The following is a 22864-nucleotide window of genomic DNA, read 5'->3' as shown; positions in this document are numbered from 1 at the left end:
AATCCAAATCCCAAAGAATGATGGTGAAAAAAGCTACTGCATAGTAACCAAAGAATCTAAGATTGTGTGCCAAGAATGAGAAAGTGAGCTTAAGGTATCTGCATAACACAAACAATTACTTTAGTCGTGGTACTGCTCTCAAATGGCAACAAAACCGGTCACATACAGAAATACATTTCCTAAGGAGGGAGGTAGGTATTAATCCAAATTATCTTTTTTTCCATGAAAGTATATGTTGGTTAGTAATTTGCTAACCCAAGTAATAATTTTGCTCCTGAATTGAGGTACATATTTATTTTTCTTGCACCACTCTGATTCCCTGTCAGTGCTTCAGTAAACTGAAGCATTCACAGTGACGCAGGCAGCGTAACTAGCCAGCCAAGCACTATGCTAATCCATTGGCCGCATAGTAGGCTACACAAAGCCATTCATCCGTATGCATGTTCTTACATGTGCATCTATTGTTGACCAGATGCCAAGCAAAGTACTACTGAGACACCTTGTCTGGAGCAAGCAGTAAGTTTGTCGCCTGAAAATGCTAAGCTGCCACTTCACGGCAGTTTCTTTGGCGTCATAGATTCTATTCACAGGGCTTTACTGGAGAATAGCGTGGCGGTGAGAGAGATGAACTGTGTGGTATGATAGCATTTGTGCTAAAATCTCTTCAAATCTCACTGTAGAGAGGAAGAGAGCAAGCAGTTTCTCAGGCTGGTTCGCTTTTTCTCACCAAGCAGCTTTAAAAATATGTATGCAGTTATACACCGGTCATCGGTGCATCCATTTATCTAAGGGACGGTGACACGTTGCTATGATTAGAATTTTCAGATTTGACAGATACGACTGAAAATGGGAATGTGTGAGTGGAGGAGATTTAATGACATTAACATATTTCAGGCAGGACAACTCCAAATGTTGTTTATAAACTGATTTACTGCCATGTCATGTCAGTGTGTTTGGTGTTGATGACCATATCAGGCTGCGAGTGATTTAACTGCAATGATTAACAAACGTTAACACCACACTGCTCTTGCACAGCTGGTCCTTCTGGACTCCCACAGAGATACAGGTAATGAGGTTGAGTATGCAGGTGAGGTGTGTAGAAACCCTCCAGGAATCACCTGCTGCATGCTGACACCTTAGGCTGTTCTTTATTATTTTTTACTTCATTATTGTTTTTTTTTATAATTTTTTAATTGGTTGCTATAACTGATGTTTTTCCAATGTTATTGCATTGGTTATTGTTTGTTGTTTTTGTTTATATTTATTTTGATTTTGTAAGTCACTTTGGACAAAAAGTGTCTGCTCAGCATAACCAAAACCATAGCCTTGTCACTGAGTGAGAGTCACATTAGCCAGAAATGGTGGTGTGTTAACAGTTGATTGGTTCACTTAAAAAAAGTGCACTATTGGGTTAGTAAATTGGCTTACTCAATTTGGCTAACCAAATATGGGGGTATGTTGATTAGTTCACTAAAACATGTGCACCATGATCAGCTTACTCCTTACTGAACTTCAGTGGTCATCACTAGACTAACTGACATTTGCCTCTTGAACCAATCAACTTCTTCAAACACCCAACAGTGTCAAGGTTTATAGGAAGGAAAGTAATGAGCATATAACATACTCTATAATGCAGATGTGGCAAACCCTTCTGTCTAATTTTATGATTTGTTCCACCATTTTCTGAATAAATTGTTGATGGAAGACATGATATTTGAATTAATGAGTAGGCCTTTAAAGGTCAACATACATAAATAATCTGACTAAATGTGTAATTTTCTGAGGATGAGCCTATAATCACTCTTTAAAAGCTCAAGTCCATTAATAACCAGCACATGTTGAGTATACAGATAGGAATCTCTGTGAGAGAGATACTCTGAGTACTAGAGTTATACACAGACTGAATCACAGATGGCGTAAATACTGTAGACATACTCTATGTGAATCATACTGTGCTACTCCAAATCAATATAAGACCGCACCTGCTCTTAATGCCTTATTCACTCACACTTAGGAAATAGCTCATCAGTCCACCAACACTGCAGTTGTCTGCTATTATTGATGTCATCCTGATGTTACCATAGGTCAAGGATGGGGTACCAAGACTTTGCTTGCTGTGTGGAAGTCCTACTACTGTTACCATAGGCCACAGACAATGCCACAGGGCTGGCACAGGAAGAGAGGTTTTGTTCAGTGCAGACTAGAGAGATGATGTGACCGGAAGTGACAGAGAGGAGGGGCAGCCCCCCTTACCTGAGAGGATGGAGGCGAGACGGAATGAATCCACAGGCTCGTAGGGCGAGGCCTCGTAGAACTCCTCACCTGTGAAGACAAAAATGACAACCTGGATTCACTATGATGAAGCTTTCCGGCAAAGCCATGATGTTGAGCTTAATTTAAACTGAAAGGCGGGTGAGAGGGGAGAAGAAGAAAGAAAGAAAGAAAGAAAGAAAGAAAGAAAAAACAAGCCTGACGTTTGCTTTCTTCTGACCTATAAGACTCTCCTGTGCCTAGAAACAGCTACATTGAGTTATATTGGCTGCTTAAAAGGTCAATACCATCCAGGACCCTTACTATGAAAACGCAGCATTGATGATTGATGCCATCGGGCTGTGTCAGCAAAGGGCCCAACCTCTGCTGCCATGATTGCTTTATAGGTTTGATAACAGATCTATGGACAGGGCCTCAGAAAACACACTTCAATTCACTTTAGGCTTTAATTGAAGATTGGCATGACCCTGTCATGTCAGATAATTTGTGTCTTGAGCTATAAATCACCATGACAGTTGATTTAAAATGGTATAGACTGTGCCATGTTGACATTATTGGTAATCATCATGCTACCTCTTATAATATTAGATGTGATAGCACAAGATGTCATGGCCTCAAGATAGTCACAACTGCCATACCTATTGTGGCAATATAACCCTACTAAAGGCAACATCACACTGTTAAAGCAACGCTATGCATTATATTATTGGCCACAGTTAGATGTATGATATTTATGAGCTTCTATTATCTTAAAATGAACTTTAATGAACTATGTTAAGTTAGTTACTCTCCCAATCCCCCATCCCATCCCTGATCAACCAACAGGGCTCCAAATGAGTCTCAATGAAGGCATGCGGATTTGCCATGCCTGCCCCAGCTGCCATTATCAAGCTGCCATGACCCTTTTCCAGATCCAGGAATTGGTAATAAAAAGCCAAAATGTTGAATTGCTCCCATTTTTATCTTCAAAGACACCCACAACAGCTGGTGATTATGAGCAGATAAGCCACCTCTGTTACTCAAAACTAGACTTTGTAAGTGCGATTTTGTCCTTTAATTTTCTCGCCCACATTCTCAGTCTCACGACTGTCTGCCTAACATGTGACGCAGGATTAGCAAAAAAAAAAATGGCGAAATAAAAGGCTTTTATTTTGACCGAGACAAGAATATATCACAATTGCGTACATTGTATGCACATGTTTACTAAGTCTGATACTCCTGAGCAAAATTGCTTGCATGTTAATATTAATAGCCGGCTTTTAGCATAAAAAGTACAGTCATAACTGTGCCTTATCCGTTTGTAGCTTGAATTGATCTGCACACACAGTGCACTGTGGCAAGAGTGGCACATTTGCAATGCTATTTGCAACTGATGTACTGAGTACATGGATGAAAAGTATGGAGGAAGTGCTGCATCAGTTTTTACTACTACAACTCTACTGAGACGCTATGAGGAGAGAAAAAAATACAAATTAGCTATGCCCAGCCACTCTCCCTCCACCCAATTCCTCCCCCCCACACACACACACACACACACACACCCCAACCCTCTTACAGGATCTCCCTAATCCACCGTTTAAAATTCACAGCCATTCTGTCGGTTCCCGCCGAGCCCTCCCATGTGTGATGGTTCTGCATTCTGATCCCTTCCACAAAAAAAAACAGCAGAGAAAAAAAAGAAAGAAAAAAAGAAAGGGTGGTAGTGGTGCTGTGCTGGTTAGGGTGATTGTAATGGAGGGTGGGCAGGCAGCAGTAAAACAAAAACAAGCTTGGCAGTGAACACAAAACCTGCACGTGCCGTGGATAAACCACCCATCCGGAGAGGAGACCACATCAACAGTTGTGCTCTTGTAGAGCCATTTTGCATGCCAGAGTAATTTCAGGATTTGGGCATCTCTCTCTCTCTCTCTCTCTCTCTCTCTCTCTACTAATCTGATATCCACAGAGAACATAGACATGTCTCTCCCTTGCCACGCTCATGAAAAGAAAACTGGGCTGCCACAGACGGAAAATCATACGGCTTTTCCAATCACAGCCTGCTGAGACAACATGGGGAATAAACCATATGATGAGCTGAAAACAAACATAAAGCATCAAGAAGAAAATCAAATAACTTTGAGGAACGTGAACCTGACATGAGCAGAAGAAAAAAGGAAGGAAACACAAGGGGAGAGGAATTGTGCTGAGGAGGTGAGTAAGGCACGCTGGTGGACAGGAAATGGGCACCGCACGTCTGCACTTAGGCCGTGTCAGATTCACTCTGGCCCGGCTCTGCCTTTATCCCGCCTGTCAGCGTGGATCATGGGTCGATGAGCACCCAAGACCGCTGTTGGCGCGGTGACGTGATGAGAGGTGGCGTGAGCGAGAGCGAGTCCCCCTCTCACACCCGCGCCTGGCTCGCAGATCCAATCTGCATTCTCGCCTCGCCTTGCGACTCCAGTCACGGCCCGCACAGTCCACGCCGCCGCCCTGTGTGTGCGCTTCTGTGGCTGCAAGCAGATGCCCCTGATCAACCCTGTGTATCTTAAGACAGCCAGACACACACACACGCACAGCACACGCACACACACACACACGCACACAAAACCATACACTAATTCTCAGTGTTTGACTCAGTTTTCAATTGACTTAAACACATTTTGCAAAACACCACACACAATTTTCTACCTAACACAAAAAAATCTAACAGGAAGTAACTTGATTTCGTTCTTCAAACACAACCCATCAAAATGCCACACTAAATCACCAGTGCTTCACTCTTTCTCTTCACATGTGCAAACACTCTTTACTTTACTGAACACCATCCAATCATTGCCTTAGTATAAGTCTATGAATAGATATACTCTCTATATAGGTATAGACCCTTTCAATCTGCTCCTAGAGGATTTCCGGTTGAAATATTCAGAACCAATGCAGATACTTTGAAAATTACAGTAATCGGACTTTAGCTTACAGTAATGTTCTACAAAAAGTTGACTTTATGTAAAATGTGTCTTTTTACTCTGTTTTTGTTTGTCCCCATGTTACAGTACCATTAGCTCAATACATTTTTCTGTGCCTCCAGAAATGCCTTAGGAACGCTTACTGTAGAATTGTTTGTTTCTGCAGTTGAAAGGGTCTATAGGCCTATGAATACATACTGTACACGACCCCCCCCACACACACACACACACACTTGACTTTAGAAAAAAACAAAATCAGTGTTTTCAAAACTCCATGTACATCTGGTGATCACTGTATTCTTCTTTGGTTTTTTTCTTGTTTGCTGTAAAATACTGTATTCACAACAGCAAATTATTTGGGAAAAATATTTTTGGTTTCAATATTGCTTGCATTTTTACTGTGTATTTCAACTTCTCTTTGTTGATACCGTAACTTTCACTCTTGTATGGAAATACATATAGAAAGCCTAAGACAGAAGAGCTTTAGGTTTTGAGCAACAGTGTGTACATGATGTATCCAAAATGTCATATTATGACAAAAGTGTTTGTAATGTGAGGCGAATGTTTGCTTTAAACATGTTTTTTTGACATTTTGAATGTTGTGTGTCATTTTGCTGGAGATTTGGGGCATTTTGCATTTTGTGTGAGCAGTTGTGTGTTTTGTGTGTGGAGTTTTGAAAAATAGACACAGAGTTTTGAAAATGTGTGTAAACAATTGTAAAAAACTGTAAAGCAGCGGTTCCCAAACTTTTCCCCCCGCGTACCACCGCCTACATTCCGACTCGGCTCGCGTACCCCCACCATCCGACACATAAACACATAAAAACGTAACGCATTCTATAACCCCCCCCCCCCCCCCCCCCCCCCGCGCGCGTTGACAATATTTGTCCGTTTCCCTGTTTTAGGTGCGTGCATTTAGTCAGTTAAAAAGTTATGAAAGTAGCCTGCATAGTAGCCTAACTACATCCACATACAATATCTTATAATAGGCCTACAACAACCTGACAATTATATGTATTCGTTTGGACAACATTAGGCTATACAGCCTAGAAAGGCTTAGGCTACCTTTAGTTTGTTAAATGTAAAGCCTAGCTTAATGTTACCTTGTTCTTGCCCATCTGAAATAACTCCTAACTTTGCTGCTTTCCTCCTTTCTGTTTTTGTTGTTTTCAAAAACCTGTTATATCCGCAAAACTTTCCCCCCACGGACAATCCGACGCATTCAAAAGTAACGCATTCTATTAGCTATTCCACGCGTCATGTTTAATAAGCTGCCCTTTTTTTTATGAACACATACAGAGTTTATAAATGATATCCTTTAATTTCATGTTTCCATATCATTATGACCTGATTCGAAATTATGTATTTATACATGAATTAATTACAAAAGATTTAAAATTTTCATTTTAACAACTGTCCGCCATAGCCCTTTTCATCTCGCGTACCCCCTAGAAGCAGCTCGCGTACCACCGGGGGTACGCGTACCACAGTTTGGGAATCCCTGCCCTAGAGGATTTCCGGTTGAAATGTTCAGAACCAATGCAGATATATAATACTTTGAAAGGAATGTTCTACAAAACGTCGACTTCATGTACAGTAAAACTTATCTTTTTTACTATATTTTTGTGTCTATGAATACATACATAACCCCCCCCCCCCCACCCCCACACACACACACACATACAGACACACACACACATAAACACACGCACACACACACACACACACACACACACACTTTTCTTTAGAAAAAGCAAAGTAATTTGATAGTAGTCAGTCATTTCCATCTTAGGCAAAATCAGTTTTTTCAGAACTCCATGTACATCTGGTGGTCATTGTATTTTGCTTTGCTTTGTTCTTGTTGGCTGTAAAATACTGTATTCGCAACAGCAAATTATTTGGGAAAAATCACTATTTTTTGGTTTCAATATTGCTTGCATTTTTACTGTGTATTTCAACTTCTCTCTGTAGATACCGTAACTTTCACTCTTGTATGGAAATACATAAAGTCTATGAAAGACGAAAGAGCGTTAGTTTTTGAGCAACAGTGTGTACATGATGTATCCAAAATGTCATATTATGACAAAAGTGTTTGTAATGTGAGGTGAATGTTTGATTTAAAGATGTGTTTATGACATTTTGAACATTGTGTGTCATTTTACTGGAGATTTGAGGCATTTTGCATTTTGTGTGAGCGATTGTTGGTTTTGTGTGTGGAGTTTTGAAAAATAGACACAGAGTTTTGAAAACGTGTGTAAACAGTTGTAAAAAACTGTAAGTTATCTCCATAGCTTGTCTCTTATGTCAACACTGAACTGCTCACAGTATAGCTTCCAGAATGTCATTGCTTTCCCAATTCCTCTACCCATTCTGTAGCACAAGGAGTACGACATGAGTTCTGTTTGAACTGCACCCTTACGAGTTGACTGCTAACCTGTAGGCTGGTCATGTTGCTGTTTCATCAGGTTGACTGCAGAACGAGGCTTTATCTAATGCACGCCAGACCCTGTGCTTGTGCATTCAGTGCCTGCACTCTGAAGCAAAAGTAAATGTCATCAATAAAACATCACAAAGCTCACCTCAACCCCTGTGAAAATTGTTTGCCATATGTTGGCATATGAGAAATCTCTCTCTCTCTCTCTCTCTCTCTCTCTCTCTCAATTCAATTCAATTTCAATTCAAGGTTAGCATGACTGTAAGTAAGTACAGTGTTGCCAAAGCACGATTAAAACAGCATAACAATTAGAACATTAAACAATTAGAACATTATAACTCTCTCTCTCTCTCTCTCTCTATATATATATATATATATATATATATATGTGTGTGTGTGTGTGTGTGTGTGTGTGTGTGTGTTGTGTTTAAACGTTTTAAACTAGAAAAAAGAAAACACCAAATAACACCACTGCCAAGGATGTTCTTTAATGTTCTGTAACCTCAATTCCTGTCACTCTAACATACACACACACACACACACACACACACACACACACACACACACAAATAGCATAAACCTGCCCAATTTGAACAATATGTTTTTGTGGGGAGATATTGAGTGACAGCGGGTGAGGGCTTCTAAATCTACCTGTGTACCTTTGTGACAGGTCAGCCAGCTGTGCACTAGAGGCCAGCTCACCCACAGAGACTGTTAAGACCCTTCTTCCACCACAGGGGGGTCTGCAGGGGATGAGGGACTTCTGGTGCAAAGTGTGTGTCTGTCAGTGAATGTAAGGGAAGGTGTGTGTGTGTGTGTGTGTGTGTGTATGTGTGTGTGTGTGTGTGTGCATGTGTGTGTGTGTGTGTGCATTTCTGAGAGTGAAAGGGGGGTGCTGTGTCCAATCAGGGGGCTGGTAAGGAGCAGCCATAAAACCCTCCTGTAGCGAGCTGAGCCAAGACACCCCCACCACCACCACCCTCCCCCCATCCCTGATCTGCCAACAGGGCACCGGGTGGGTCTCAGTGCAACACTGCGGATTTGCCATGCCTGACCCAGCTGCCATTACCCAGCTGCCATTACCCAGCTGCCAGTCAACAACCCTTTTCCAGAGCCAGGAAGGCAAACAAAAAAATGTAATGGCTATGTAACCTTGGTTCTGAAGGAAACCACTAGCCGTTTCATGATCCAAAAGTAACTTCCCATTGGTCAATGTAGAGCAAACTCGACAGACAGAGAACCCACGGAGTTGAAGAACTCAGACTTCATATGCAAAGACACCCATGAACGGCTGGTGATTATGAGCGGATTTGCCACCTCTGTGTTACTCAAAACTGCACTTTGCCAGAAATCTGAAGTGTGATTTTGTTGTCCTTTAATTTTCTCGCCCACCCTCTCATTACTCAGTCTGTCGCATTGGTCGGTGTGACGGCGACACAGGAGTGACAAAAGAGATGGCGATGGAAAGTGACATTTAATCAGAGAGTGATGCCGCCACGTACACGCTTTGCGTCGCGGACCTTTTAATTACTGTTGTTCTCCTGGCAGCGCGGGCCTCGCTGTGAGCCTGCAGGCTGCGTTTTTCACATGTAAACTCCGAGAGGCTGTTAATAATGACGGGTAATCTCCAATCTCCTCCGTAAAAGGGTGTATTGATGTGATGCAGCCAACACACACACACCTTTTCGTGGTATCTGTGTGCTGCAATGGCACACATTAATGTCTAAAACATGTGCTTAGCTCTGACGGTCATTAACTATGAAGGACTATTACTCCCTTCCACTGAAATCCTCATTTTCTCAGCACATCCATCCTCCATCTCTCTCCTTATCCTTTCATCCGTTCACTTGATTGCTGTCCTCCCAGTTTATTTGTCTCCTCCAGCCTCTTATGGTCTGTATTCTCATCTCTTCTTTCTTGTATATATTATACTGGTATCATTCCATGACTCATTGTAACCATTCACCTCCAGTTGTGGCATTTAATATTATGCATTACCTCTAAATGCATCACAATTGTAAACCCGTATTTAAACACACTTCTATGTGTGTCTATTTGTGCTATAAGTGTGCACACTGCTCCTAGTGTGTGTGTGTGTTCACTGATGGATGGGTGAAAAGCAGGAGGCTTCTGAGGCTTTCTGTGTGTGTATCACACTGGCCAATAAATTTCTCTCTGTATATTTGATAGGACTCACATACTAATAGTGGGCAGACAATCTGGCTTTCAACACACTATTCCTCTCCTTTTCTCACACTACCAATGTTTCGTTTATTTAAAACCTGAGACATCAAAGGCCTGTGCATCTTCTAAACCATCACTCTGAGCTTAGTTTTAAGTTTGGTTTAGTTTGGCTGTAAGGCTTTACTAAGGGATGTTGCAGAGGTAGGAATAGTGCAAGTAATGTTTCATGTCCTGCTGAGCAGAGGCGAATGGTAACCATGCATGTAATTTAAAAAAAACAATGTGTGGAGGAAATGTTTGCCAATGTGCAACATTTCTCTCTGACACATATCCATTTTTATGAGAACACAATAGCAATATCTTTAGCTGATGGATGAAGCTGAAATGTTGACAGGAAAACTGTTTGGTATAACAGGAGAAGTTCAGCATTTCATGACGTGACACACATGTTCAATACAGTTACAGCATGCATGATACAGAAAACATAACCTATATGGGTTGAGCAAGCGCATGGATATCATTATTAACAAAACCAGGTTTCTATACTTACAGTAGGCCTCACAGCTGTGCCTTACACCTGCAGCTGAATCACACCGCTATGATATCCCTTTTTAACCCCACTCCTACTTGTGTCATACTGCATAATTAACTCAACCAACTTAGCAAAAAGCATGTGTGTTCTCCAGTCACTTACAATGACATAGGCAAGGTAGAGTTAGTATTCTATGCCCCTCTCAAACTTAACCAGCAACTCTCACACATCCTGCAAGTGGGTCATGGTATGTGAGAAAGGTCAATGCAAGTGCTGTCCTCTTGACCATCTGCTTTTAGGTCCTCCTGAGATTTGAATGTATGCTTAATGTATATTCATTTCTCCCAAATGCATACATCTCAGAGGCAGAACACCAACATATCCACTGTAATTTCCTTTCTTTCTCTCTCTTTTAGTGAGAACTGAGCCTGGCTCATAACAAAGGCACAGAAAAGGAAATAGGAGTCTTGAGGTTAGTGGAAATAAGAAATCCACAGCGTACACTCAGAGGGACAGCGTCTGACTTTGATGGATGTCTGGAATAATACTGAGGCAATAAAAACTGATCTCTTCACAGCCTCTTCCATATTACACATCAGCTGTCTCGCAGAATAAACACGTAACCAATAAATATGGCATAATGTTGGAAGGGTGGGTGAGGGGGGGGGGCTTAAGAAATCACTTATTCACATGAAAGAGAAAAGGAAAGAGAAAGAGGGGAAAGGAAAAAGAGGGAGAGTATGATCAAGTGAAGTTGATTTGAATAAAAACCAATGTTTCTGAGAATCACTCAGTCTTACTTAATTTAAGCTGGCAGTTGTGGTTTGAGATGCACAATGATGCAAATCAATGCAAAAAATAAAAGGAAACGATCAAGATAGAAGAACAGATGCTGTAGAGGATAACTTGATGAAAAAGCCCAGACAGGGGCTTTGCCTGTGTACACAGGATACTAGTTGCTCCCTGGTAGTTTCAATTTATGTATCAGGTAGGTTAATGGAGTTTTCTTAAATATGTACGTTAGGTCAAATTATAAACATCAAAGGTGCTTCTGAAGCTAAATCCAGCACTAACATTTTGCTTTGTAACACTTATCATCACTTATCATCACAAATAAAGGTCTCAGTACAAATTGGCTGGTAAAGATACGGTAACAAAAATAAAATGTTTCAACAAAGCAACACTTATTTTTGAAAACACATAGGTAGAATTACAGACGATCTATCTGCAGTTGCAATTTTGAGTCATCACTCATTGCATAACATTGTGTCAGCCTTGTATCCCCTATGGTCCATACCAAAAGGAACTGGATTTATTTAGAATTACATCAGTTATAGAAATCAACTTGGTCCACATAAGTCAGGATTTTATAGAGTGCTTAACCTCTACTCTAATCAATTATGCAATATGTTGGGGTCAATTGTTCTGCATATGCGGCAACCCTAGTGTGTGTGTGTGTGTGTGTGTGTGTGTGTGTGTGTGTGTGTGTGTGTGTGTGTGTGTGTGTCTGTGTGTGTGTGTGTGTGTGTTTGTGTGTGTGTGTGTGCGTGCCTGCGTGTGTGTAGCTGTTATAGTGACTTATGGATCAAGGTTAGACCTTAAATTGCAAAGGCTTTGAAGTCACAATAAAACATACACAATTGTGACCCAAGCAAAGCTTAGCTTCATTGTCTCTACAAAATATACAAAATGTCAAACAGTAACCAGCATCTTCTTATTTTCATAGTGTGTCACTGTGCCGGACATTGTTGTACAAGAGATTGGCTCTTCTTATTGTCCTCAGTCACCCTATTAAAATGCTGCAGGTCAGCACCAGTGTGGGGAAATGAAAGCTTAAGTAAGCACTACACTACAAGCGCTGACAGACCTACTTAAACCAAAAACACAAATAGCACGGACCCTGATCCTGGGCCAAAAGACACACAGCGGAAGAGACAGAAAGGGAAGAAAAATGGGTGAGAAAGCTAAAGGATGTGTTCTGTTTAAAACCCCCACTGCCTCCCTATAGAGTTTTCACAAGTGCTGAAGTTCTGCATCTGCAAGATTTTCTATTTTGCACAAAGCAAGTCGGTGCTTCTGACAAAAATGTCTCCAAAGGATAGTGTATTGAATCCATGCAAAGGCAAGGATAGTGTAGTGATTCTGTGCAAACACCCTTAGCTAGGTTACATCCAACAGCAAATGTAGCAGGAGTGGCAGGGGAGCAGCTGGCTGGATGCTGGCCTTGCTGTCATATTGTGTGGGAGATGAGACACTGTGGATCATACTAAGTGGCACTGATTAAAAAAAGTGAGTGAAAGTTAGTATAGCCTCCAGCATGTCTGTCCTTATTAACCCAAACATTTATTCATAGATATATGCTTCAAATGCCTGGGTGAAGGGTGACCTGTTTTGTGCTTGTGGATACATAGTAGATGTAGGGAATGGACTACATACAATTTAAATAGCTGACTATTTTGGATTCAAAGTGTCTTACTCTTTTCTCTGTCTTTTACAAGGGATGCTAACTACTGCAAGCACTTCTTCTATGTCGCCAAACACACCTAAAGTGTTTCTAGCCAAAGAGTGCAATTTTCATTTCATCTGACAATAGACTACACTTCCAGACAAAGTCACTGTACCATTCAGTAACTCCTGCTGTTTACATTGGTAATTAATGTAACTGGACAGGCTTTTACATGGCACGCCCTCTAAATAATCAGTTAGGTCACCTTTGAAGATTTTTTGAGGGACTTGGTGACCCCAAGATGATAACTTTGACTGTAACTCTCCAACAGTGGTTCTTATGGAATTTTTTGCCTATCTTACCATCCTCCATACTGTACAGTATGTGGGGGCAAGATAATAATAGGTCTTTGTCCAATGTTTGTCACATTTCTGGATGATTAGAACCTTTTTATCATTGTTTTAACTGTAGGCCTATATATAGGCATTTTCAACAAAGTACATAGTTGTCATATACATTCTCTGACTTACAAATGTCAACACACTTTTTTTTAATTTAAATGTAGTGTATTCTCTTGTCTTTCCGATGTTGAAAAATGACTAGAGGATTTAGCCTCTGTGTGACTTTATTTTCATACCATAGTGAAAAAGAAAGTCATGAACTACTTTTGAAAGTTCAGAGACACTGATTAACTTAAACAAATTGAAATTAGATAGCAAAATGCTTCTGTTAGGTTTTGTTTATAAGATTTTTCAGGGGTGCCAATAATTGTGAGCAACGTGTTTTAGTTAAAAATATGTATTTCTTTATGTGATTTTCCTTTTTCTCAAAATATTTTTTAATTTCAAAATGTTCAATCAATTTCATTACAATAAATCACCAACAGATTCTTTTTTATACCGGTTTTTAGTCAACTTTAGCAGAGGTGCCAATAATTCTGGAGGGTACTGTAAGTGACAATATCCCATTACAATAATGTGACGGTTGTATCTTTGGGAGGAAACAGTTGTGAAATAGTTTGAAGGTGTTTATAAAAACAGTTCTTCTAGGCTCCGAGAGTTCAAGGAACGTGTTACTAAACAGCATAGCTAATTTCTCCTGCTGCCGTTCTTCTCAGCAAATCAGAATGCTAACTGGGGACCAGAGAGAAGGGACTCCTTCAGGGGATAGAGGAACTAGCCCAATTCTTCTCTCCTTTCCAGCTAAATGTTTGTCTGCTTGTTCACCCTATTTGCTTTTGTTCTGTTAGTTTCTTTTCCCCTTCCCCTGACACAAACACATTATTTTGATGTAGAGTGTTATTGGACATTCACCTGCAGCTAATACACATCCGTTTAATTAGCTCGCTGTTTTGTTTATATCAATATAATTACTGCACAAAAGGCTATTGCTCGATGTATTGTTTCACTGGGAGTCATGGTTGTCACTGCTAGAGAGGCCGTTGCTTGATTTATTAGATCTAAAAATGCTAATCATCTTGGCAGCGTTGAGCTGTTGGGTCTTAAGCTCTCTCTCTCTCTCTCTCTCTCTCTCTCCTTTCTCATTATCTCACTCTGTCTGTCTATTCTCTCTGCTCTCTATCGTTCCTTTCCTCCCTCTCTCTCCCTCCTTCTCTTTGCCTCTTCTGTGTCATATTTATACTCATTTCTGTATCCTTCTGGACTTAGGCAGATGCAAACGAGCTGCTGTCTTTGGCCTGCGCACTGGCTTGATGCAATGTTGTCTGCCAACGTTTGCTTTGAGGCACTTACTAGAATGAATCTGCATCTGTCACATCAATTTACTGGTTCAATGAGTGGGTTAAGGCAAATACTTACAAACCCAAAAAGACAGAACCGTGTTAGACTACTTCGAAAAGAGAGAGAGAGAAAGAGATGGTGTGAAAGCTAAATTCATAATATTTTCCCCCATGGCCAAGAAGATATCATGGCTTATGTTGATGGCATTTACAATGCATACAATCAGCAGGACGGTAATGCTGAGATGCAGTAATGGACGCCGTGTTTGGCAAACACAGCACTACATATTTCAGCACCGTCTTCCCCTGACTTCACCTCCCATTTTTCTCCATCATCCCCTGCTGTCTGCCCGATCTCTTTGTGCACAACAGGTGCTCCATTCATCGCCCTGTGTATCAGTCTGAAAACAATCTCCCCTTACTGAGCCCTGCAGTTCACTCGGAGAGAGAGAGAGAGAGAGAGAGAGAGAGACAGAGAGAGACAGAGAGAGCTCATGGTAGCACACGAGTGATGGCTTTCAGACTCCCTTCCCAGCTCTTGTCGGATTACAAGGTCTTGCCTCATGAGGTGCTGCGGTGAAGAGTACGACTTCTGAAACAATCTCAAGATGTGATGGTTGAACTGTGGTGATGAGAAGTCGAGACCTCACGTAACCATTTCACATGCACAGGGTATTGCTGTCGGCAGTAATAATAATAAAAAAAGGGTTTAGCCCAGCTAGGCCTGTTGTTTTCAATTTTACAGACACAGTTCATGAATCTTATCCAATATGTTTTTTGGAGAAATTCAGTGTCTTGCTCTTGAAACTGGTCTGTGTGTCTGTAGTTCTGGCTTTGTAAATAAGAAAACAACAAAGGGATTCAGACCCAGCTTAACACTATTCCAGCTAATCAACACAGTGTTTCAGGACCAAGGTAGTGGAGTAATTTGACTGGCTGTTGAGCTCAAATACCAACAATCTTTTGCTAGTATTGTGGACTGTACCTTTAGGTTCTTGATAGAGATCAGAAAATCGCTTTTAGAAACAAGCAAGGGGTGTGTTTAGGCTGTTTACAAATACATTATTCCTTTTTAGCTATCATGTCTTCTCAATTCTTTACAGGATAATAGTATAGGAATTCTATAATCAGAATCAGAAATCAAATCTGCTGCAAGTGCTTTTGTTTGTTGACTGCATGTTAGCATCTACAATAATTTATTCATGCATGCAGGTCTGCTATGCATTGAGACAAATGCTGTATGTGCTGAAGAAACATAATTTTGGCATACAATCTGGTAAATAGTGTTTAGTTTAGATTTCCAATAGGAAGTATTGACATGTCATGCAATCTACAGTAGGAAAACCCTTTATATGGTGCATAAATTGCTTAATTGCTCTGTTTCAACAATCTCTGGTAAAATTTCACCAATTTAAGATTCTGATACCATCCTGGCAACATTCTGGACACTGTCCCCTAGCAATATCCTGGATACCATCCTCCTAAAATTTTGGATGTTGCTAGGATGGTATCAGAATCATAAGTTGGTAAATATCACCATGTGAAGGGTTTTCCCAGATCACATCACATATATAAACTTCTAATTCATAGGTACAACCAACACAATAAAACCATATCACATGAATATGTTCGCTTTCAGTCTGCTTTTAAGGTCTGAAATGGATTCACAATGACTAATGTGATGGGGAAGTGAATTCGAGAACTTAGGGGCAGTTTGGCAGAATGTTCTTTCTCCGATGGTGGTGAGGTTGATGATTGGTATTTTGCGTAGACCTACTGAGAAGTATCACAGCGAGCAGGCAGGGGAGTAATCATCCAGGAGGTCAGTGAAGTGGGAGCATGAATATGTAGGGCCTTATACATTATGTGAGCAGCAGAATTGGAATTGGATTCGGTATGCAACAGGAATCCAATGAAGCTGGGTGAGCTTAGGTGTTTTATGACTTGTGGATTTGGAGCGTGTGTGATGATCCTTGCTGCAGAGTTATGAATTAATTGGATATGGTGGAGTAGCTCATTTGGGATGCCAGACAAGGTGGAGCAGTTACAGTAGGTAACTAGCCTGGAAACCAGACTCTATAATAATAATAATAATAATAATACCTTCAACTTATATAGCGCCTTTCATGGTACCCAAGGTCGCTTTACAACACATGGATGGGGGGACCTCACTAGTAACCACCACCAATGTGTAGCACCCACCTGGGTGATGCACGGCAACCATTATGCGCCAGAACGCTCACCACACACCAGCTTGAGGTAGAGAGTGAGGGAGTGAATGAGCCAATTACAGTGGGGGATGATTAGGGGGCCAGATTGAATGAGCCAGGTTGGGAATTTAGCCAGGACACCGGGGAACCCCCTACTCTTTACGATAAGTGCCATGGGATCTTTAATGACCACAGTGAGTCAGGACCTCGGTTTAACGTCTCATCCGAAGGACGGCATCTCCTACAGTGCAGTGTCCCCGTCACAGCACTGGGGCATTGGGATCGATCTTTTTTTTTTTTTTCAGCAACTGGAATCCATGCATTTTCACTGAATTATTTTTGGAATCTGATCCCTTATCATACCTGTTCATTCTTACTCGTAGCTCGACTTATCGTGACTAAATTCAAGATGGCTGCAAACGCTAAACTTCGTGAAGATACTGTCTGTATAAATCGTCTTGTAAGTAAACTACCAGTGCTTTTTCAAAGTTCTCAATGTCTCGTTTTAAATGTCAGGACCCTCGGAAGTCTACCAATGAAGTGTGGAGATACATTGAGCCTCGTAAATGGTGTAAAACAGTGATTTATTTGCATGGCTAGCCCGATGCCGAAGCACCACAATTGAAAAAGCTGTTGGTAGCATCGGCTAACTAGCGCCAGATTTTGGAGTGCAGGGGACAAGCCGAGATGGGCTATGAGACATACGTTCACACTCGGTATCATGTTTCAATACACTTTAGGTCAATATCACACCGGAATTCTCCTTTAAAGTAACTGACTATGACCATACACTTTGGCAGATGCATAGCAATGACCTATATCCAATTATTAGCCTACTTATTGCGTTGTGTATGACTATTTTAAAACGCACAGGCTGTAGTTCTGTAGAACACAACGTCTGGATCATGTAACCTATGTCTCCCCAAGTGATTTAAAACGAAACAAATGTCAATGACTTATTTCGTTTGCTTTCTTGCAACATTGACATGATTAGGCTATGCATTTGATTTAAATGTTCAGGCTGCCAGTCGAGGCAAAAGCCAAATGTCCAATAACAGTTGCAGACTCTATGCCTGCTCGAACCACAATAGCCAAGGGATGTGCGCTTCTATCGGAAGTTTAACTTGCATTGGCTTCATTTCGTCTGCCTGCAAATGTAGCCTAGGCTTAACAAGCTGCAAATTCACACTGGGTGCAGCAAAAATCCCAGCTATCCACACGTTTCCTACATACCATGTCTACTTAATTAATAGTCATTTTCGTTGGATAGCCTATTGCGTAATAGGCCTACAACCTGTCCAAATATAGTATTTAGGGATCATTATTTGTGAAGCCTAAAGTGACACAATATTGATTTGGGTCATTGTGCTGTGATTAGGGTCATTGTGCTGTGATTAGGGTCATTGTACTGTGATTAGGGTCATTATGCTGTGATTAGGGTGAAATCCAGACTAAAATTTCTCAAAAAGATCATTGTCTTGTGGTTATGAATAGAGATGCCACCACCCTCTCAACAACTCATGATCACGATATCTGATTCAATACATATTGTGTTGTAATGGAAAGGTCACGTTGCTGTTTCAGATGGTCATTCCTGTAAATGTCAACAATTACTGAGCCCTTGATCTCAACAAAAAAGGCTACATTTTTATTTTGGTTTGATGAAAAATGTGATATTTTCACAAAATGCTAGAGAAGGATATTATATGGAGGTGGCAGCTCAACAAAATAGGTTTTGCATTATTTTGCTTTAGTTCAAGCATGCATGCATACTTTGAATACCATTAATTTTGTAAGAAACTTAATACCATGAAACACACACACACACACACACACACACACTCAGACTTTAATTCTGACTCAAGTATTCAGCACTATGTCTTCCCGCTACTAGCCTCTTTTTCTCAAAGAGATATAAATTTAATTAAAAACCCACTTTATTGTTTCTTTTTCCAATTCACAGCTAATTGAAGCAAATGAAAGATTTGTGAAAGAAGTGAGCTATATCGTCAATCAGTCTTCCCCCTGCTCGACACATTTGAATTAATTTAGTTTACTAGCCCAGCCTGCTCGATCCACACCCCGTGGGAATAACACCCATTTGTTATCCTTTCTGCTGATTAATTAAATCAGCCAATGGTTAGCTGGGAGACATTTCCTTCAGTCTGAGCATATTTCCCCCTCCCTCTGTTTGACACGCGAGTCACAGAACACAGTCTGAGCATATTTCCCCCTCCCTCTGACACGCGAGTCACAGAACACAGTCTGAGGGGCCGCTGAAGCTTTCGTTTTTTTTTTATGTTAATGTACCAGTTGTTGATGTCAATGTGGGTCACTTAGGACAAAATCATCTGCAAAGAGCATAAGAAAGGAATCTGAAACTGATCCAACTCAAGACTGGTTCTAGAACAGCTCCACTTTGTGATATCAACAGGCGTTTCTCAATGGATGAATTCAACCATGATCAGATTGAAGTATCCATTTAAGATTTGGGCGGCATTAAATCTGGCTATTGTGTGGCACAGATCAGGTCCAACGTCGAGTCCAGACTCAGAACAGAGAGTCTCGGATTTTCCTTTTACGCCAAAGGCTGCTGGAGGTCCAGTTCAGAGCCACTGCCACATCTCAAACTAATTATTCACTTTTATTGTGAACTTTTATTGCGAACAGCACAAGTTCTAGAACCAAACACCACTTAAGGGCAGTCGTGGCCTACTGGTTAGGGCTTCGGGCTTGGAACCAAAGGGTTGCTGGTTTGATCCCCAACCAGTGGGAACGGCTGAAGTGCCCTTGAGCAAGGCACCTAACCCCTCACTGCTCCCCGAGCGCCGCTGTAGCAAGGCAGCTCACTGCTCCGGGTTAGTCTGTTTTTCACCTCACTGTGTGTTCACTGTGTACTCTGTGTGTTCACTAATTCACATTAGGCTGGCTGTGTAATTATCTTGACCAACCAATGTGTCGGGGAATAAGTATATTACTATTAGGATTAATATCAGATAGAACACCTACGACTCGAGACTGGTTTAGCATCTAGCTAGATCCACCCCTGAGCCACCGCCTGTCTGGGATACATAAGCCATAACAACCCTAAACAAGAACAGCGACTCTCCCTATAGTTCAGTCACAGTGTATGTGCCTGTTATTGCCACCAAAATATACGGTTATCTAGCCATGAAAAGCAATACTTCTACAGTCCAATGTATACTTTGCAGTGTTCATGTGATTCAAATGAAGCAAGTGTCATCGCACACATTTGAGTTATACATTGACTCTTTGAGAATGTTCTGTATAGTTGGCAACGATATGGAGAAGCTCTGCATCTTATCTGAGTGTGAGTGGAGGTAACGTAGTGGATTGCCTGATCTAGCTGAGCGGATAAGAAGCAACTTCTGAGGAGTGACTTTTTAAAACCCTCAGATTTAGTGGCCTGCTCCCCCACTGGGGTATATTAAAGGCCATTTATTCATTGAGTCGTAAGATCTGCGATACACAGTAATAGGATTACGTGACATGCGGAGACGATTAGAAAAATTGAGAACAGAAAAATCCCTGAAAACAGGATAGTGCTGTCGAAGAATCCCATGGCAAACAAATTCTGTAAATAAATAAATAAATAAATACATAAATAAATAGAAAAGTTGATTATTATGCATTATGTATCAGCAAAAGCTCCCTCATAGCAATATGTGCCAGGTGCTATGCAACAGATTTACACTATACCATATGCTATTATATATCACAAAAGTGCTTCTAAGTGCTGTAACTGAAAAGTCATGCATTATGAATGTTCCCATAATGCATTATAGATGCAGACTGCCAGCAAGGTGTTGCTGCAGACTCTGCATTGCTTGTAAATTGCTTCATGATGCTGCTGCACTACCCAAGGTAAAAGTGTACCAAAAGGTCAAGACCACCAAATTGTTGAAGAGGCCACATTGGCTCTCCACATATATATTCACTATAAAACCTTGATGCATCTAATAAAAAACAAGCACAGCCTTGGTACTACACTGAGACTGTGTAGGCTTAAGGGCACCAGACAGGGTGCTTTGAGGCAGAAATAACTGGAACAAACACTGGATATAAGGTTGCAGGTTGAAATGTGTTTTCAAAGCTAATGCAAAGCAGACATTAAAACCAGGATAACAAGGCAAGGAGACAGTCTGTGGTGCATGTCAAATATCTGTTTTGCTCAAGTTTTGTTTTATTTATCTTGTAGATCGTCATTTGAATGTATGAACTACTGAAGATGAACATATCATTTAAGCCTCAAGGCAGATGCCACACACTGACAGGTTTTCATAGATCGTGCCTCATGTTGTGGAAATGTTTGCATAACATGAATTTGCATTTCATTTCATTTAGCAGATTTTCAGAATTAAACTGAAGTTTCGACAGCATATACGCTCGCTATAGATGCCATGTTAATGACAACCTTGACAACCTTAAGGCAGAGGATTTCAGTCCAGTTTTCCTGCTAACAATATACTTATCACTCCGTCCTGAGCTGTGACATGGTGGCCATACCATATAGGCAGCCATCTTGTAGGTAATTGGTCATTGACAAAATGTCTGGATTTGTTTGCTGGGTCCATTCAATACTTGGATAACGTTCAATATTTCATCCCTGATTTCCACGAATCTAGCACCTGTGCTATACAGTAGATCTCCTTCTAAAGAAAGGGCATATAGTCTCATTACTCATTCTGAAAGGCATATAGCGACATTAAAAACATTGTTGCCATTATCATTGACTGAAGCTCTTAACAGCTTACTCGGAGAGCAAATGACACACGGCTATTGACTAAATTGCCATCAGATTTGGCAGTGACAGTCAAATTATTCCCTTAGCATTGACACACACAAACACACACACACACACACACACACACACACAGAGACGCAATATTCAGAATCAGATACAAAATCAAATGGTACATGAAAAGGCTTCATTCTGCCCGAGGTGTGCATTCAAATTTCAATTTCCACTTTCATCATTTCTTTCTTCTCTCTCTCTCTCTCTCACTTTTTTTTTCTCACCTCATCTCCTCAACCAGCCTGTTTGACAGCCATCTGGCAATTATGTATTCATGAAATAATGATAATGAAAAAAAGATTCTTCACATTTTTGGTTGTGAGATGATTTGCCACCGGCTAAAAGCTTATCCTCATAATTAAGATGCCATTTGACTTGACTTTCTTGCTCTGAAGACTGGCCTTTTCGCTTCTGCTCTGAAGGACACGCCAGCACTCCTGTGTTCAAATTCCCATCAAGCAAGGATCACGGCCCACCTTCCCCTGCAGCCGGATTTGCGCCTTATATGCACACTTCCCCCCATCACTCACCACCAGGCCTTATATGCACACTTCCCCCCATCACTCACCACCAGGCCTTATATGCACACTTCCCCCCATCACTCAACACCAGGCCTTATGCACACTTCCCCCCATCACTCACCACCAGTCCTTATATGCACACTTCCCCCCATCACTCACCACCAGGCCTGGTAATAGGGCTGCTTTTGAATGGGCCATCTTCACATGCTGCCTTAATTGACTTTTGTTGGAAGGAATGGAAGAGGTTTGACAGGATGATCCAACCCGAACTTCCTCACCTGTGCCAGTGAAAGCTCCCCACCCCCACTCCCCCCACCTAAAAAATGTCAAGTTCTGCTCATCAATCTGGACAGACCCTTAGCTTCTCCCTAGTCTCCTCATTTCACTCTGCTGCGGCTGTACTCTAATAAGCTGCACTCTCACCTGCAAGTGTGAGCCCTGGACCCTCGGGTTCCATTCCCAGAATTAATTTCACCTCCCACACCTCCATTTTATCTCCAAAATACTCAGAGCAAAATTACACCCCCCTTTGTTAGCTCACATTCAAAGGGAAGAGCTCAATGTGCACATCCCATGTGTGTGGCAGGATGAATCTACAAACTTTTGGGGCATTTTTAGTGTATTATTAGCGTTCAGACAACTTTTCAGTAGTTTTAGTCCTTTGTTAGCTCACCCAGGGCCTCGCTGATCAGAAAAGTCTGGTGGCCAACAGGACTGATAATTGTATCTTCCCTATCATTCTAGAATGAGACTGCCATTGCCATATTGTG

General features: G+C 41.2%; 1 protein-coding gene across 1 annotated transcript in view; it reads right to left on the bottom strand.

The window, feature by feature from the left end:
* The window catches only part of LOC143106274 (GDNF family receptor alpha-2-like), a 93982-nt gene that overhangs the window by 57687 nt on the left and 13431 nt on the right, over nucleotides 1–22864 (bottom strand). The window contains exon 3 of the mRNA XM_076270515.1: nucleotides 2254–2322. Within this exon, the coding sequence (XP_076126630.1) occupies nucleotides 2254–2322 (69 nt within the window). The remainder of the gene's footprint in view (nucleotides 1–2253; nucleotides 2323–22864) is intronic.

The sequence above is a fragment of the Alosa pseudoharengus genome, unplaced genomic scaffold (assembly GCF_046254945.1).
Source record: "Alosa pseudoharengus isolate Yale_2024_CS ecotype anadromous, Long Island Sound unplaced genomic scaffold, YU_APseudo_1.1 YU_APseudo_1.1_scf_6, whole genome shotgun sequence".
Classification (NCBI taxonomy): domain Eukaryota; kingdom Metazoa; phylum Chordata; class Actinopteri; order Clupeiformes; family Clupeidae; genus Alosa; species Alosa pseudoharengus.
This window is presented reverse-complemented; position numbering and strand designations above follow the sequence as displayed.